Source organism: Pleurodeles waltl, chromosome 10 (assembly GCF_031143425.1).
Source record: "Pleurodeles waltl isolate 20211129_DDA chromosome 10, aPleWal1.hap1.20221129, whole genome shotgun sequence".
In the NCBI taxonomy this organism is placed as follows: domain Eukaryota; kingdom Metazoa; phylum Chordata; class Amphibia; order Caudata; family Salamandridae; genus Pleurodeles; species Pleurodeles waltl.
This window is the reverse complement of record NC_090449.1, coordinates 281,468,394-281,487,618: the sequence shown is the minus strand read 5'-3', so window position 1 is coordinate 281,487,618 and position 19,225 is coordinate 281,468,394. Positions and strand designations below refer to the sequence as shown.

The following is a 19,225-nucleotide window of genomic DNA, read 5'->3' as shown; positions in this document are numbered from 1 at the left end:
AAGAAAGAAAAAGGGAAGGAAGGATTGAAAGGAAAAAAAGTGAAAAAAAAGATAACAGAAAGAAGAAAGGGTAAATAGGGGTCCATCCCCAAATAGCTGTATGTAGTAAGAGTCTAGTCTTGAACTCCACATAAAAATATCAGAATATTTCATGACTGCCCAACCTGCAGAACCTAAACTCAATTTGGTTTGCAAAACATAGAAAAAGGTAGGTGGGCATTTTGCAACCACTTTGTGAGAATGGAAATTTCGTACATTAGGCTTTTCAATACAGTAGATCAATATATCAGGTAGGACCCTGATTAAACATGGAATACCGAAATTCAGTGGTTATGTGGGGGAAACAGGACTTGGGCGGAGGAAGATAACCCCCGTTATGGTACTGTATACGCTTGAGTATCCTCTAATGTTAACTAACAACCAATGCACAGAAAGGACAAACTGCAACTTAAGAGTTTACAAATCCTGACTATAATTTCTGTATTGGCACAGGGTACACCAGGCATCTTGAAAGCTTGAGCAGAACACTACTGCTGACTGCCTGAAAATATACTCAAAAGGGTACTAGGAAACAATTGAGGAGGATCACTTAAAGCATGGGTGTGATGGAGTGCTCATTACAGTTGCACTGGCAAGAGAAGTGTTTTAGTCTTAAATTCTCTAAGAAACAAGGATCTATCAACAGGCTGATGTGGCACTACAACTCTGCTGTCGTCCCTGTTTTCCCATTAAAATACAGGAATACTTTCCCAAATGTGCGGGCTAGAGAACTGTGAATGGTTATTCGAATCACGAGGCGGAAAAAGCTGGGCTGAGAGACTCCAGAGTATTTCCTAAAAAAGGTAGGTCACAGAAGTCCCTCAAAAGGCTTTGTAGACTATCAGAATAAGGCATAACACCCGTGGGTCACTATAAAGAGTAACTAAGAACTGGCTTGCGCTACACCACTTGGTGCCACTGCTTAACTACTTGAGTGAATGCAGAATCTCCAATGGAATGGGGAAGGTAAACATTAAAAAAAAAAAATGGGTTGTCTGCTCTTGGTTTGTAAACAAAAATTCTAGAATTCATGATATCATGTCTCTTTCCATGTGTGAATGCTTTTTCCCCAGTCTCCTTTCTGTAATAAAAGTGCAAGTGAAGTAGGCGCCACCGACAGAACAGGGCCAGTTTGTGGGTTTCATTTGTAGAACTATGTGCTCACATTGTTTCACAGCCATGAAATAAGACTTTTTTGTACAAACAGAGGAAAAAAGAAAAATGTTCAGGCGGGCATTGAGATGAAAAAGGCCTATCAACGCGTATGTATATGCATACTTGCCATACATTTTTTAAAGGAGGGGAGCTTGATGAAACACTACAAAAGTGTCTGAAATTGTCCAGTTCATTTATCTACCATCAAACAAATGGGAGCCTCCTACAGAAAGATCATTCTCTCAACAAAACTCTACTGAAAGGTTTTTACATTTAATTTCCAGCATGTAGTCTACAAACAATAGATTTTCACAGATACACTACTGCGTAATTTGAGGGCCAATGCATTTTTGATAACGCACACACAACCAAATGACCTAAATCATGCTGCCTAAAGGCAAAATGTCAAATGTATTAGTGAACAGGAGTTATGAGAAATTCAGGCAGTGCACACCAACTCTCCTTTTCTACTGAGAAGTTTCTCAGAAAGCTTGCTTGCTCCTTTCTCTTGACCAAAGTTTTAACACTTGCAGTGATATTAGAGTTGCACCCTTACAAGGTTTGGGGAGGAAAAAAAAGTTGATAAAATCGTTTCCTTTTAAAAAAAAAAATAAAAAAAAAAAACATTGGAGTACAGTTCTTAAAACGTAAGTCCGATTTTTTAATTCTGTTTTTTAATTTTTTTTATCGGCCACATGACTGTCGCTTCATAAAGAAAATGTATTGCACAAAAGTATTCACCATACAGACATTTGGGGGAGGGGTAACATTTGCTCAAGCAAACTTTTACTTTGCTACTAACCTTTCAGACTCATGACGTTCATCAAGAACAACGGTTTCAGTGCCGCTTTCTGCTTGTTTGGAATTCCAGCTGGCACGTGAGGCGCATGAACTAACTTTTTGGAAATCCACATGGCCAGGCACATTTCGACTGGCAGAAACCAGCATACTGGACTTTAGAGTACTAGAGTCATGACCATACGCAAAACAAGCTGCATTTGCCGTGGTGGTCTCAGAGACAGTAGAAGCAAATTGAGCAGAAGAGGTTGCCTGAAGGTACAGAGGCAAACAAGCCTTCGTAGTTGTGCTGGTAGTGACTTCATTCACAGGTACAGTTCGGTCAATCAGTAATGCTTGTTGTACTGTCAATACATTATCACGGGGAACAGTAGCCTGGAGAGAGATAAATAGGACAGGTTATCTGTGTTACAAACACATGCACTAGCAGTCTTTTATTCCAGAATTGTGAGCTGTCCATACTGCAAAGTAAAAAGTGACATTTTAACCTTCCACTAATGAAGGGTAAACTATGCGTCCATTTTCTTACGATAATGGCATTACTCCTAGTCCTACTCCCTCACCTTCCTTTTAAACCAATGAGGCCTCCGCCTCCCCCCTAGACCCACCCATCCCCTTTTAAACTCCCCCCCCCCCACCCTTACCTCCTCCTGTACAAAAACCAAGCCCAAGCAGCAACTCGGACAGTCCGTACCGGGAGGGTGGGAGGGAACGGAAAAAGAAGGCGAGGGAGTAGGACTAGGAGTAATGCCATTATCGTAAGAAAATGGACGCATTACCTCCCGTCCCTCCCTCGCCTTCCTTTTAAACCAATGAGACATAGCAAGAAAAACACAGGAGACGGACACTGAGTTGCAAGAACCTTTATTCATATCCTGCCCCAAGGACACCAAAACACCCTACCCCTATTACCTCATAGAGGATAAGACCCGGTGACCTAATACCGACTCCAAACTACCCAAGTCCGATAGCCTATAATGACGCACAAACGTCAAAGGTGAAGCCCAAGTGGCGGCCCTGCAAATTTCCACCACGGAGGTCCCTTGTAGTTCTGCCACTGTAGCCGCCATACCTCTGGTAGACCGACCCTGAATCCCTTGAGGAGGAACTACCCCTTTCAAGGAATAGGCCAACAGAATCAAAGATCTCACCCACCGACTCAAGGAAGCCGTGGAAGGTTTCTCACCTTTACGTGCCAGACTGAAATTCACAAAAAGCGAATCCCCCTTACGAAAAGAAGCCACCACCCGCAGGTACTCCAATAAAGCCCTGCGTACATCCAACGAATGCAAACGGACCTCTTCCTTTGAGGAGGGATCAGGACAAAATGAAGGAAGGATAACCTCCTGAAGGGAATGGAATGAAGAATTGACCTTCGGAATAAAGGAAGGAACCAGAACTACCCGATCGGGAAAAACCTTACAAAAAGGAAAGGAACAGGCCAATGCCCCCAACTCCCCTAACCGACGAGCCGAAGTAATGGCTACCAAAAAGAACGTCTTCAAAGACAGATGGCGTAAATCCCAGTCCCCCAGTGGCTCAAATGGGGCCTCTGTCAAAACATCCAAAACCAAAGAAGGATCCCAGGAAGGAAAGGAACGTACTGGGCGAGGAAACAAATTAACCAGACCCTGAAAGAATCTAGGCATCAGGTGCCCTTCATCCTGAAGAAGACGCCACGGACCTCTGAATGCCTGAATCGCCGCCCACTGTACCCTCAGAGATGCTACCGACAAACCCAAATGTGCACCGTCCTGCAGGAACTGCATCACTTCAAAGATAGACGCGCAGGTAGGATCCAATTCATGATTCAAACACCAAGAAGAAAAAACCCGCCACTGTCTACCATAGGAAAGTAAAGTGGAACGCCGCCTGGAAGCCAATAATGTAGAACTCAACGCTACAGGTACCCCCAGACCCGTCAAGCCCCTTCGTTCAACTTCCAGGCCGTCAAGTGCAACCTCCTCAACGACACCACTGAGAGGCAGGGAAACTCCAGGGGGGATGGACTAAGAGGCAGAGCCCACATCCTTCCTTCTGCCATCAGCCGTAACAACAGGAACCAATTCGCTCGCGGCCAAAGAGGTGCAATCAGGATAACCCTGGAGCCCAGATCCCTCACCCTCAACAGAAATGCCCTGAGAAGTTGAAACGGAGGGAATGCATACAACAGACCCCTCGGCCAAGGACATAACATCCCGTCCACCTCCCAGGCCTGGGGACACCGAAACCGGGAGCAGAAGCGATCCAACTTCGCATTTTCTGCGGATGCAAACACATCCAACACTGGAAGCCCCCAAAGCCGAACCAGATGCAGAAACAGACTTCCGGAAGGAGAAAAGTTGAGACGAAGGAATCACCCTGCTCAGAAGATACGCCCGAACATTGACCACCCCCCCGAATGTACGTAGCCCTGAGAGAAGGAACCCACTCCTGAGCCCACACAAAAATCTCCCTGGCTAGACTGAACAGAGCCCTTGATCTGGTCCCTCCTTGTCGGTTGACATAAGCTTTGGCCACTAAGTTGTCCGTCCGAATAAGAACCGCCGTCCCCCTCAGGGACCCCTGGAAATGGACCAGAGCCAGAAAGACCGCTCTCAATTCGCGCCAATTTGAGGACCGACTCGCCTCCCGAGGGGACCAAAACCCCTGAACCCGAGCCGACCCTATCCACGCACCCCAACCGGAGAGGCTGGCATCCGTAGTCACCACCATGGGCCTCAGAGGAGACAAAGACACCCCTACCCGAAGATGATCTGCATCCAACCACCACTGCAACTCCCTGTGAATCAATCTGGACCCCGGAACCCTGTCCTTCAGAGCCCGGACCCCGGAGTCCACCTTTTCAGGAACCACGTCATCAAGCACAGGAGATGGAAACGCGCCCAAGGAACCAGAAATCACAGATGCCAAATGACCCTGCAGCTGCAACCAAAGAAGAGCTCGTGGCGCAGTCAGTAATACAACCTTCTTGACCAAGGCCTGGAGTACACCCAACCTCTTCTCTGATACCGACACCAAGCCTAGAAGAGTCTGAAACCGAGCCCCCAGAAAAACCAGATCCTGGGATGGAACAATCTGATTTCTCCCAATTGATTAAAAACCTGTGGTTTTGCAGGACCCCCAGAACTTGGTCCACCTGGCTCTGCAACAGGACCCGTGACTGGGCATGAATCAAAATGTCGTCCAGATATGGATGAATAAACACCCCTTCTGAATGTAGCAAAGCCATCAGGGGGGCCAGCACCTTTGTGAAAATTCGAGAAGATTTCAGACCGAAAGGAAGAACGCAAAACTGGTAGTGTTCTTGATCCACGGCAAACCTCAGGAACCTCTGAGAAGATCTTGCCACAGGCACGTGCAGGTAAGCATCCTGCAGGTCCAGCGACACAAGAAAATCCCCTTGCCTGACCAATGGAAAGATAGTCTGAATAGACAGCATGCAGAAATGCACCGTCCTGATCCAAGTATTCACCTTCTTCAGATTGAGCACTGGTCGAAAACCCCCTGAAACTTTCTGCACAAGAAACAGGACCGAATAAGTTCCCTGACCCCTTTCTTCCAGTGGAACACGGGAAATGGCCCTCTTGACCAACAAGTCCCTTACTCCGTCCAATAATGCCCTTCTCCTTGACCCCCTGAAGGCAGAGGTGTGGGACGCACCCCTGAATCTGGAGGAACCCTCACAAAAAATCGATGACATAACCATTGGCCACAATGTCTAGCACCCAACGATCGTTGATACTTTCCTCCCAAGCTGAAAGAAAGTGACTCCGCCTTCCCCCAACTGTCCCTATGCCAGGCCCACAGTGATTGTCAGGACCCCTTCTTGACACCACCCCGGTTCGCAGGAGCAGCCTTCTTAGGGGAAAAACGCGGCTGAAAACGCCGTTTCCTAAATTAAAAGGATTTGGCCTCCCTATTCGGAGAAGATCAGGAATGCTTCTTCCACCCTTTACTAGAAGTAGAACCCCCTTTATAAGGTAAGGCATGTTTCCGTTCCTTAAACGCCTTGGAAAGCATGGATGGTAATTGCTCTCCAAACAAGTTACGACCATCAAACGGCAGTCTCAGCAAGGCCGCCTTCTCCCCTGGGTCAGCCTTCCAGGAACGTAACCAGAGGGACCTACGAGCCCCAATCAAAGCCCCCGAGGCTAGCGCCGAAGTACGGACCACATCCGAAGAAACATCCGCCAACAATCTGGCCTGTTGCTCCATAACAGCCAGGAGCTCTGAACATTCTGCACCTTCCTGAACAGCCACCGCCAGCTTATCAAAGTCTTGCACCAACGACTGGGCTGCATAAGCAGAATATATACCTGCCCTTAGCGCCAGATTCTCACCGGCAAATGCCCTTTTCAGACCTGAATCCACTTTACGATCCGTGGCATCCGTAGGCACACAATCCTCCGGATTTACTGCCGTTTTGCCAATCAGGGTAGCTAAAATTTAATCCAGGCGGACCGAAGGAGGTAATACCTCCTCACCCTCAAGTAAATACAGTTTCTGCAGGAATCGTGGAACCTGAGCTTTATCCACATCTTTCCATTCACGAAACACCATCTCCTTCACAGGACCCTGAAAAGGCATGACAAACTTGGAAGGGGTCTGATATTGAGGAAATAATTGAGAATCTTAGGTTGAAGGATGAAACAATGGGAAACCCAAATTGTCCCGAACATGTGCCATCACCTCCCACATTTCCTCTCTGGATACATATTTACCCCCAGAAGACGTAGATGGGGCCTCATCACCCTCACTGTCTGACGAGGACTTCCTTGTAGCAGCCGATAAATGAGAAATCTTAGAGTGACCAGTCCTGGTCACCCCTGCTTGAAGAGCCCTGGTAACCGCCACTTCAATCATCTCCTGTACCTCCTCCCTGGACATGAGGGGAGTGCCCCTATCCTGTAACTGTGAGCCCCCCAGGAGTGGAAACTCCAGCAGCACCCTCCTCCTCAGAGGAGGAAGATGAGACAATCCTACACCTCTTTGCCTGAACCTTCGGCATGACTATCCAATAAACACTGCCTTACATCCCAAATCACTCCCCATATATAGTGACTAGGACCTGCCCCCTAGAAATAAACCAATCCCCAAAAAGGTCAAACATTCCTGGCCAAACAATAAAACTGCGGGCAGAACGCCCGTCCTACCAGTCGATTCCTGGCATCTCAGCCCAAAAAATCTCCATCCCGCAGCTCCTCGCTGCTCAGCAGCGTGGTAACCCGGAAATGAAAGCCCCAGCCACAAAGGGCCGGTCGACCCCGTCGGCCGGCCCTCATTCCGCGTAGTTCTGAGCAGCCCGGCTGCTCGCCTTCAAACGCGATCAGCTGCCGTACTCCTCGTGGAGCTCCGCACCCCGAGGAGCACCTTCAACGAAGACCTCCAGGCCCCGCCGTGCAGGTAAGTGAAAGAAAAAAACGTCTAGCGTGGGCTAGAAGAAAGAAACAGGAGGAGGTAAAGGTGGGGTGGGGTTTAAAAGGGGAAGGGAGGGTCTAGGGGGGAGGCGGGAGGCCTCATTGGTTTAAAAGGAAGGCGAGGGAGGGACGGGAGGTAATGATGTGTTGCTGCAGCCCTGTATCACATGCTTGCTTGTTTTTTCCCTAGAGCTTCTTCTCCAACAATGACTACTTACCACAGATGGAAGGGAAGGTGAAACCTTCATATTGAGGAAGATGGTCGGAGGATTACATAGGCATTTCTGTGCGTAACTTACTTACGAGTACGTCCAGATCATCTTCCACAAGCAGCTTTAAACCCTGGTTTATTACGCAAATAAGCCTATCAAACAGGCAGCACTACAACTTCATATCCAAAACACATACAGAAAAATAAGAAAAATGAAGATGGACACTGTTCCTAAGATTATTAAACACAATATCTAGAGCAATAACCTCAAAAGTATTAAGACAGAAATCTGAAAGGCAGATTATGGTTTGTCAAGTCTCTTGTGAATGCGGCCCATCCGAAATACAGACCAGACTGGAGCCAGATCACAAGCCCCATGCCAAAATTTTGAAAGACAAATCCCTTTTAGGAAAACAAAATGAAGGGAAAAAACATATGGTGCATGAAGGGGCTAGGAACCAACATCAGCACAGTGAAAGTCATGCATGGTCAAACCACCTTTAAATTATTTTTCATTCTGCAGATATTATCAGCATTGGCAACAAGCAATGGCAAACTCAGTTTTGCTCAAATCTTTTAAAGGTGAGACCCAATGGCTTTGCGAATGCTTGTCCAAAGATAGTTTGATTTTCACCAAATAGCCCGTACCAACCGCTGCTGCTCCAGAAAACAATGCACCTCACGCATTGCAATGGAGGAACTTCCTAGAAGGCAGAGTAATACACTAATAGAATTAGCAGCCCACAGCACAGCAGAAAAGAGAAATAATCCTCTGACCGAAGCCACCTACAGCTATAGAAAAGCCACGACAAAAGCTCTGGCAAACAACTGAAGTACTTCGCAGCCAGACACAAATAAGAACGGAGCAGAATTGGTCATACCTTTGGTTCCGTTGTGAGTGACTCCATCCTGCGTTGTCGTAACAGTTCTTTCATCGATTTCACAGCAATATTTGCATTTTTTTCAAATCTTCGTAATTTATGCTGTAAAGAAGCAAAACAAAACAAAAAAACTAAACAAATTCAGTTACAAATAATTCCCAGTAATCAGCATCATGCTATTGCTAGCAAACCTGATCACTTAAGAGATTGAACGTTATGGAGGTAATGATTAAAATGGTTATTCTAAGGAAAACTGTTGATGGGAGCAGGAATTCGTAGTGAATAAATGTACTTACACCATATAATAGAAATATGTCCTTCAAAATGATTTCCTACATTTGCTCCCCTACTTTCACACCAGTTAGGATCCCACCTGGAGCAGAAATTGGTTTAAATTGAGATACTGATTTGAAATTCTTGTTCTCCATTTTGGATAGTGCCTTTCAATTCCGGAACCATTAACACTTTAAATATAGATTGAAAAATTCGAAAGTATTGAAAATACTGCCCAAAACCACTCGCAACCACAACATCCATCGGCAAAATCAACAGGCCTTGCCTTAAATTACAGTGCAAAGCTACCAGCTTTGCCAATTAGTGTTTGTAAAGCATTGTCAAAAAATAATTTAAAACTTTTTTTTTAAATAATAAAAGAAAAAATAAATACGAGAGTAAAAGCTAACATATCTTAAGATACACCAACATCCATGCACGGAATTCAATATTTTCATTCTTTATTAATGGCAAGGTTTATTTTCCAAATAATTTTCACTCTGGAAAATAAACAGGATTTCAAAAGTATATGAAGGAAAGCGCTTTAGAAGTTCTAATTAACTTTCAACAGAAGCCAGAACTGAAATCATTGCTCAACCACTTGATCATCTGCAAAAGCCAGGGAGCACTTATGTGCCTTCAAGAGAAGAGGCATCTTATTTTTAGTGGTATGTATACCTTCTGACACAAACGCCAACTGAGTGAGTACAGCAGCTGGCGCCTCTCCCAGCCCACAGAACACCTTTGTGCACCAAAGGGTGTGCTTTCATGAAATATGTGAAATGGAGATAACGAAAACAACCCAAAAGACTGCTTTTTTGTCATAACACACTTAGAAACTGTGTTCTTTATCAAAGGCATACTATAAAAAAGAAAATGTCGACATATTGCATCCAACAGTCACCTGGATTTAAAGCACAATTTTGGTTTTTACTATTTAATGGACTCTTCTCTCCCTCCTCTACCTAACTGATAAAACAAATCTTATGAGCCACCCTACTATGCAGGATGGTACAAGAGAAGTTCTACAATTCTTGAAGTGGCATTGCCAGTTTTGTTACATGATTAGGATTACACACAGGAGCTCAGTTCCTAAATTTGTTTTTTTGGTTTTAATTTCTGGATTGTGCTTTCAGTCAAATTTACTGTACTCTGGCCAACTGAGTTTAATTGGCTTTTAAAAAAAAACACAAGACAGAAAATGTGCCGTTCATGAGCATATTTATTTTGGAAAATGATTTTCAAAATTGAAAATGTATATTTAAAAAGTGTTTTCTGAGACACCACACAGCAGATATTCTACTGTTTATGAATATCAACGAACATATAACTTAGCTGATGTGAAGTAAAGTTTCAAACCTATTAATGACATGGAGGCAATGATTATGCATTTTACTCTTCATTTATTAATTCAGCAGTCAAAGGTATATCAGACAAACAGAAAGCTTTTTAGTACTACAAATTCAGGATTCTAGAAAGAAGGCATCAAAACAAATTAGAATGTCTGAATCAGCCACATAAACCCCTTTAACCCCTTCGCTGCCAGGCCTTTTCCCCCTCCTGTGCCAGGCCTTTTTTTGCCTATTTGGGGCAGTTCGCGCTTAGGCCCTCATAACTTTTTGTACACATAAGCTAACCACGCCAAATTTGCGTCCTTTTTTTCCCCAACATCCTAGGGATTCTAGAGGTACCCAGACTTTGTGGGTTCCCCTGAAGGAGGCCAAGAAATTGGCCAAAATACAGGGAAAATTTCGTTTTTTTTTAAAAAATTGGAAAAAGTGGCTGCAGAAGAAGGCTTGTGGTTTTTCCCCTGAAAATGGCATCAACAAAGGGTTTGCGGTGCTAAACTCAGCAGCTTCCCAGCTTTCAGGAACAGACAGACTTGAATCAGAAAACCCAATTTTTCAACACAATTTTGGCATTTTACTGGGACATACCCCATTTTTGCAATTTTTTGTGCTTTCAGCCTCCTTCCAGTCAGTGACAGAAATGGGCATGAAACCAATGCTGGATCCCAGAAACCTAAACATTTCTGAAAAGTAGACAATTCTGAATTCAGAAAGGGGTCATTTGTGTAGATCCTACAAGGGTTTCCTACAGAAAATAACAACTGAAAAAGAAAAATATTGAAATTGAGGTGAAAAAAACTAATATTTCTCTACGTTTTACTCTGTAACTTTTCCCTGCAATGTCAGATTATCGAAAGCAATATACCGTTACGTCTGCTGGACTCCTCTGGTTGCGGGGATATATAGGGCTTGTAGGTTCATCAAGAACCCGAGGAACCCAGAGCCAATAAATGAGCTGCACCCTGCAGTGCGTTTTCATTCTATACCGGGTATACAGCAATTCATTTGCTGAAATATAAAGAGTAAAAAATTGCTATCAAGAAAACCTTTGTATTTCCAAAAAGGGCACAAGATAAGGTGTTGAGGAGCAGTGGTTATTTGCACATCTCTGAATTCCGGGGTGACCATACTACCATGTGAATTACAGGGCATTTCTCAAATAGATGTCTTTTTTACACACTCTCCTATATTTGGAAGGAAAAAATTTAGAGAAAGACAAGGGGCAATAACACTTGTTTTGCTAATCTATGTTCCCCCAAGTCTCCCGATAAAAATGATACCTCACTTGTGTGGGTAGGCCTAGCGCCCGCGACAGGAAACGCCCCAAAGTGCAATGTGGACACATCCAAATTTTTGGAAGAAAACAGAGGTGTTTTTTGCGAAGTGCCTACCTGTAGATTTTGGCCTCTAGCTCAGCCGGCACCTAGGGAAACCTACCACACCTGTGCATTTCTGAAAACTAGAGACCTAGGGGAATCCAAGGAGGGGTGACTTGCGGGGCTCGGACCAGGTTCTGTTACCCAGAATCCTTTGCAAACCTCAAAATTTGGCTAAAAAAACCACATGTTCCTCACATTTCTGTGGCAGAAAGTTCGGGAATCTGAGAAGAGCCACAAATTTCCTTCCACCCAGCGTTCCCCCAAGTCTCCCGATAAAAATGATACCTCACTTGTGTGGGTAGGCCTAGTGCCCGCGACAGGAAACGCCCCAAAGCGCAACGTGGACACATCCAAATTTTGGGAAGAAAACAGAGGTGTTTTTTGCGAAGTGCCTACCTGTAGATTTTGGCCTCTAGCTCAGCCGGCAACTAGGGAAACCTACCAAACCTGTGCATTTCTGAAAACTAGAGACCTAGGGGAATCCAAGATGGGGTGACTTGTGGGGCTCGGACCAGGTTCTGTTACCCAGAATCCTTTGCAAACTTCAAAATTTGGCTAAAAAAAAAAAAAAAAAAAAAAAGCCACATGTTCCTCACATTTCTGTGGCAGAAAGTTCTGGAATCTGAGAGAAGCCACAAATTTCCTTCCACCCAGCGTTCCCCTAAGTCTCTCAATAAAAATGGTACCTCACTTCTGTGGGTAGGCCTAGCGCCCACGAAAGGAAATGGCCCAAAACACAACGTGGACACAACATATTTTTTCACAGAAAACAGAGGTGTTTTTTGCAAAGTGCCTACCTGTGGAGTTTGGCCTCTAGCTCAGCCGGCCCCGGGAGGGGGGGGGTGGCAAAAATGCCCTAAAATAAATTTGACCCCCCCCCAAGCTCCCCCTGCCCAGGAACGACCCTTGCCTACGGGGTCGCTCCCCCTGCGTGACATTGGCGCCAAAAAACAAATCCCAGGTGACTAGTGGTTTCTGCCCCCTTGGGGGCAGATTGACCTAAAATCGGCCAATCTGCCCCCAAGGGGGGCAGAAATGGCCTAAATACAATTTGCCCCCCAGGGGAGCGACCCTTGCCTGATGGGTCGCTCCCCATCTCTAAAAAAAATAAAAAATAAAAAAATAAAAAATTGCCCTGGCGCCTAGAGGTTTCTCCCCCCCCCTGGGGGCAGATCGGCCTAATATTAGGCCGATCTGCCCCCAGGGGGGGGGCAGAAAAGGCCTTCCTGAAAAAATGCCCCCCATGGGGGCGACCCTTGCCCAAGGGGTCGCTCCCTTATGTGAAGTTTAGTAAAAAAAAAAAAAAAAAAAAAAATCCCTGGTGTCTAGTGGGGTTTCAAAAGCCGGATTGCAAGCAATCCGGCTTTTGAAACCCTCGGAGGGACTTCAAAGGGAAGGAAATACTTTTCCTTCCCTTTGAAGCCCCTCCGGGCCTCCCCAGTGATTGAAAGAGAAATTATTTTGCATTTCTCTTTCAATTGCGCTGGAAGCAGAGCTTCCAGCGCGACGAGGGAGGCCCCTGTGACTAATCAGCGCGCGCGCTGACGTCACAGGAGGGGGTGGGGGGGGTTCCGGGTGGAAGGGGAAGGTCTTCCCCTTCCATCCCCGACTTGGGGGGGGGGGGGGGGGGGGGGGGGGAGGGGGGTGCACGCTAGCGCGCCCCCAAGTTCCCCTGTGCCATGGACGAGATTATCTCGTCCAAGGCACAGGGGAACTGTAGCCTTGGACGAGATCATCTCGTCCAAGGCACAGAACAGGTTAAAAGGAAGTGCACCTTCACTTTCGTGAAGCGAAATTATAACTGCCTGAGAAGATTCACAATTCATGACTCCAGATTGTGATCAATGCCTCTTACAAAAAAGGACATTAAACATCAGATACCACTATATTGAAGAACACCTCAGTCATTAACAATGAACCTATCCTAATTCACTATACATGTAACACAAACATCAAAAACATCTCATGCAGAGCCTTTAAACAACAAGAAACATATCTTGCAAGGTCTTGTTGCCGTCAGGGGTGGGGAGTTGTAAAGTCTGAGCTGCCAGGCAGGATAAACCTTTGTTTTGTCATTAACAACTGAAATGTTTCTTCACACAAAAGGTAGGAAATGTTATATTCTACATGAGTAGGTAGGTGAGGATTATCCATGTACAAAACGACTCACCACAAGGGTTGCAATGCCTTGAACTGGCTTAAAGTAAAACATTTTCTTAAAAGTAGACTCCCACAACCAGTTCACTGCCCAGATTATGCTTTCCAGAATCCTGCCTAATACAAAGGCCATGCAAGCCGTAGCTCCTCAATTAGAGTGAGTCAGAGAGGGTGAAGATGAGATGCCAATCCCTTCTTCCATCATAATCCATCAAACAAAGCAAGGGGGTGACATCGTCACAAACATTTTCTTAATGATAATACACAGGGTGAACATCTGTGGTTTTATCTTCTTAAGCTTAAATGCACTTGTCCATGCACAACTTCGGAGGCCTCAAGGAAAGCCAGATATATTACCGTACAAGAACAAGTTTTTTTTGCCTGTCCATGGTGAAAGCCTCTTCCTGAATGAGCCAGTGGTCTCTCATCAGAGCCCCTGTGACATGACACCAGGGCCATGTCAGTTTGTTCTTTCCAAAAGAGTGGTGCATTCGGCAGCCAGGACAACAGAAGTTAAACACCAGGTTTTCGTCCCAGAGGTTAGAATATTTGGTTCCAGTGGGACAGAGACCAATCCCCTGCAGTAATGTGCCACTAAAGCGTGCTCCCCTGCTGGTAGATCATTAACTGGCAAGTGTTGCACTTAGATGGCAGAGTGAATGGTTTATGTTATCCTATCTGGCATCACTTTTGCTGCCCATTCTGACACAAATTCAAGATACTGACCGCCCCTCACAACCTCTGCCCCCATAGGATCCAAACCTTGTACCACTCAAACATAACCACCCTTGCAAGGCTGATGAATACCATTTAATTGTACCTTCTGCTCAAGAAGGGTGAGAAAAAGCTGCCTGGCTCAATTGTCCTTGGGATGTACCAATAGTCCTTCTGATCCTCCAGGCCATAAGCTGCAACAACCTGTCCAGAACTTACTGATCCAGGAGACCAGGAGTGTTAGAGTCGTCTGACTCAGAATTCCAAGAAAGTTTGGAAAACTGGAAACAAAATCTGCAATCTTCACATAGGTGGTACCAATATCAGTCTGCAATTTGCCTCATACTAACAAAACACTCTGGCTATCACTGCCAGTGGAGCAAACTCATAATGCGTGTCCATCAACCTGGAGGAAGGCATCTGTGGCCAATGCTCCCAGTTCCAATCTCCAACTGAAGTATTATGGCAGTTGATGGGTCAGATATGAAGCAAATAAATCAAATAAATCAATAGATGCAAGGTCCCTATCTGCACATCAGTTTCCAGAAAACAGAGACATAGCTTCCAATCACTGGCATCCCAGCTATACATCTAGTTTCAGTTTGCCACCATGTTCTGCCTTCCTAGGAGAAATTCTGCCTTAACTGTGATGCTCTTGTACATCTTGAAGTGCAAATAGTTCTTGCCGGAAGTGTAAGATCCACTTGGGCTGGTGGGCGTATTGCGGGAAACTTATCCACTGGAGGGAGATGGTCAGAAGATGAGACTTCTTATCGGATTTGCAGAACTCCCAACAGGTTCTTTTGCACTCAAGTGTCTAACAAAGGACAAGGTAACATTCTGTGCTCTCCAAAGATGGACAGCGTCATAGCAGTCCTTTTTGCTAACCGACTAGGGTGCAAAAGGTGCAGAATCGTGTTAGAATTGGTCAACACCCATCAGCTGTCCCCTCATTCAGTACAGAAAGTCCACCAAGGTAGGATACACAGGAGGGAGAGAGGTGTAATTATTCCGGCGGAAACATGTTTCCTAAAAGTCACATGTATCATAGTGTCCCAGGACAGTAAGGGCCTCAAGTACCATGAGCTTCTGAGGAACGTTTCCTTCAAGTGCTTCAAAGGGATCGAGATGGCAGGGCATGTCCCTCTTCCTTTAAGCCCTGGCATCTGCCTAGGACAGCTTTTGACCCTGGGGGCCTTGGTCATCGTCCAACAATAATTCTTTCCTATAGTGGAGGAGTCTGAGTGGCAAGCAGCCATTACTGACTACCTAGGAACTTCAGGGGCTCATTGACCGCCTTCTTCACCAGGGAATCAACGGCCTCAGTGAAGCTTGGATCTACCAATAAGAACGTTTCCACCATCTCCTTCCCTATCTTATATTTATAACCTAACAGGATACTAGCCATATTTAGAAAAAGTCACAAGACCTCAAGCAAGCCAGAGAAAGCTGTGTTTACCTGAGAAAGGTCCCTCAAGAGAGCGCAGAAGGGGATGAATATGTGCCAAACAGTAATATGCAGTTTATCTCCAGTAGGGCACAGTGCCCTATATCTGTGTTAGTCATCCTCTAGATGTGCTAAGCTTATTTACTCAATACAGACCACTGAGCATTCGAGTCATGTAGGTGGAGGGAGTTGAAGGAAAAAGGGGGTTTGCAAGGGAGGTCAGAGGGTCCAAATTATTAGGTTTCGAGATGATCTTCAGCCATCCCATTTGAGCCCATTGGCCCAGGTGCACACATTACTTTCATGTATCGAGTGGGTGGACAAAAAAGAAAATGGACTACCATGAGACAAAAACATCCTGCAGAGTGCGTGAACTGTGTTCTGAGTCACGCCTCCTCCGTCAGCCTCACCCACCTTCCTTAAGTACTCATGTGTGTATACCTGGCAGCTAGTCTTCTCACTGGTCTCACCTGTTTTGTGAAGGAGTGTAAATGTACTGTGCTCAATGTGCAGCACTCAAGAAAGAATCTGTGGTCACAAGAAATAAATGACTGAATGAAGAAATATTTAAAAGCGTGGGATCCACCTGAAAAGTATCTTGGTGCTCAAGAAGCTAAGAAAAATAAATATTAAAAACACTCCTGTACAAATAGGATGTGACAAATGAAATAATCATATGAATTTGGCAAAAAAGTATGTTTTTCCATTTCTCAGGAAAGGTCATGAAGTCAGAAACAGTGCAGATAAAGATAAGTAATTGGTACCAGGCTTTAGAGTCAATACAAGTGGAAGCAAACTTGCCCGATTAGAAAAGCTGAGGCCTGGACTTGACAGCTTGAAAGAGGCAGGCTGGACTGTATGTAGGTATATATGCTACAGCAGCCCCTCTGATCCGGACTGTAAGGCTCTACGGATAATGCACAGAGATACATTGCTCCTCTAGCACCCAATGCTGCTTACGCTTGCCATTAGGTACATAGTCGAGCAAATGCAAGTAAACATCATAAATAACATTTGTTGGTGCAAAGGTGAAACTCACAGTTTAACACTATCCACAAAATAGACCTTCAGAGAAAGAGCATTTATCTGCCTGCTGAGCGACAAAGAAAGAGGTGCTCCTCGCCTGAGGTCCTTATGTGGTGGATCCTACCATCGTGACTGGTAGTGATGCTTTAGTTCTGGACTCAAAACATTAGTCATGCCGAAAAAAAAAAAAAAAGAAAAAAAAAGAAAAAAAAGGAATACTGCTTGCGATTCGGATATTCGTAGTTGCTTAATGAATAAACAAAGAACAAAGAGGAACACATATTTCTTGTCTTTAGTTAGGATACAGAATCCCGTTATGGAGAACCAAGCGTTACAGCTACTAGGTAGCCACAACTAAAGGAGCTCTACTTCAATGAAGAGCTCACTTGTTTCACTAGCTCTTATTAGGACACACACAATGTGCACAGAGGTTGCTCAGAAAAAGGCCCAGGACAAGTCTGTGTGTGTATAATTGTATTGTGGGGCCGAAGATACCAATTAGATTGTCAGGATTGATGTTCCATCTCCTTCTACATAGTACACATGCACCTTGGCCTACAGTACATTATTTTAATCTACTAGCTATTAAAAAAGATGCACTGTATAGAAAATGAATAGTGACATAGCTTCTCTTTCCACTTGGAGCCATGGCCTAGCCAACATGTAAATATTGTATTTTGAATTTCCGTTTGACTTCCAACGATTTCCAAGATCTTACTGTACTAAGTCCTGAATTCCTTAATTAGTCACTGCTGTGACACTCTTGACTCCAAAGCAAATGCCAAATCACATTACTTGGGTATGACAACCAATCTAGGAGGGTAGCCAACAGGTGTGTGCATCTCCATTCATGGGCAGCAATCTTTGAATATTTGTAACACAGTTTTACAAAAACTATTTCCTAACAGAACAAATAATGAAAAGTCTAATTCCTTGGAGAACAACCTTTGTAAAAACCAATAGGTCTTACAATAGGTACTAACCCTTAAAGATAGAAAACCCACTGAAACAAAGCAATCTCCCTTTTCTCTTTATGAATGTGTTTTGGTATAAAACACATTGTTTGAAAATTCCACAATTGTTTTACTGTCATCTCTTACGGTCTTCTCCAGCTTTCAATCTCTGTTACTCAGTCCCACTGATAAATATACCTTCTCCTCGGTCTCCCTAAATCTACCCAAATCTGCTACTGAATCACTGTCCCTCCGACATTGCCCCCTTCTGCCTCCACACTTCCCTCGTCTGACCTCCCTGTCCCTGACCAGTGACATGGATCCCAACAACACTTGCTGTTTCACCCAGCTACCACTAGCTATTCCACTGCATGTTGACCTCTCTCGCTGCCACGCATATCCATGCTCATCTCATTTCACTCTTTAGTTATATTGCCTACTGCTATCCTACTTGTATTTGCTTGCTCCTCAGTTTCACCACACAAATTCCTGCCCTTGTTTAAACAAGCTCCTATCGCTCCTCTAGTTCACCATTCTGGTATCCTCTGCCACACAACACTCCTTTCTCACCATCACACTGACTGCTTCTGTATACATACATACATACACACACAGATATATGAAAAATGTCACATACCCAGTGTACATCTGTTTGTGGCATGTAGTGCTGCAGATTCACATGCTGTGCATAGCTCTTCCGACATCTAGTGTTGGGCTCGGAGTGTTACAAGTTGTTTTTCTTCTAAGAAATCTTTTCGGAGTGACGGCATTGAGTGACTCCTCCTCTCGGTTACAGTGCGCATGGACTCCATTGGAAGATTGTTCTCCCGTAAAGGGTGACAGAAGGAGTGATAGAGTATAAGAATACAAAGAGATGTCCATGCAAATGTAAATGTATATACATATGTACAAATGTTAAACTTAAACTACTACCGGCTTCCGGGGAGGAGGCATGTGAATCTGCAGCACTACATGCCACGAACAGATGTACACTGGGTAAGGGACATTTTCCGTTCGATGGCATGTGTAGCTGCAGATACACATGCTATCCATAGACTACAACGCAGTTAGTCCTCCCAAAAAAAAAAAAAACGGTGGCTAGCCTGAAGGAGTTGAAGTTGTTTGAAATAGTGTTCTTAAAACAGCTTGACCTACAGTGGCTTGTTGCTGTGAAAAAACATCAACACAGTAGTGTTTTGTAATTGTATGAGGAGTTGACCATGTGGCTGCTTTACATATATCAACCATTGGTATGTTTCCTAAAATGCCATTGACGAACCTTTCTTTCTTGTAGAATGTGCTCTAGGTGTGATCAAAAGTGGTCTTTTTGCTTTGATGTAGTAAGTTTGTATGCATCTAAACAATCCATCTTGCTAAACCTTGTTTTGATATAGGATTGCCTTTATGTGGTTGTTGGAAAGCA

At 44.7% G+C, this 19,225-nt stretch overlaps 1 protein-coding gene across 2 annotated transcripts in view; it reads right to left on the bottom strand.

The window, feature by feature from the left end:
- The window catches only part of ATF7IP2 (activating transcription factor 7 interacting protein 2), a 239,021-nt gene that overhangs the window by 105,243 nt on the left and 114,553 nt on the right, over positions 1-19,225 (bottom strand). For both annotated transcript variants that reach the window (XM_069210411.1, XM_069210412.1), the window contains exons 5-6: positions 8,505-8,606; positions 1,997-2,367 (exon numbers count right to left, since the gene is read on the bottom strand). In XM_069210411.1, the coding sequence (XP_069066512.1) occupies positions 1,997-2,367; positions 8,505-8,606 (473 nt within the window). The remainder of the gene's footprint in view (positions 1-1,996; positions 2,368-8,504; positions 8,607-19,225) is intronic.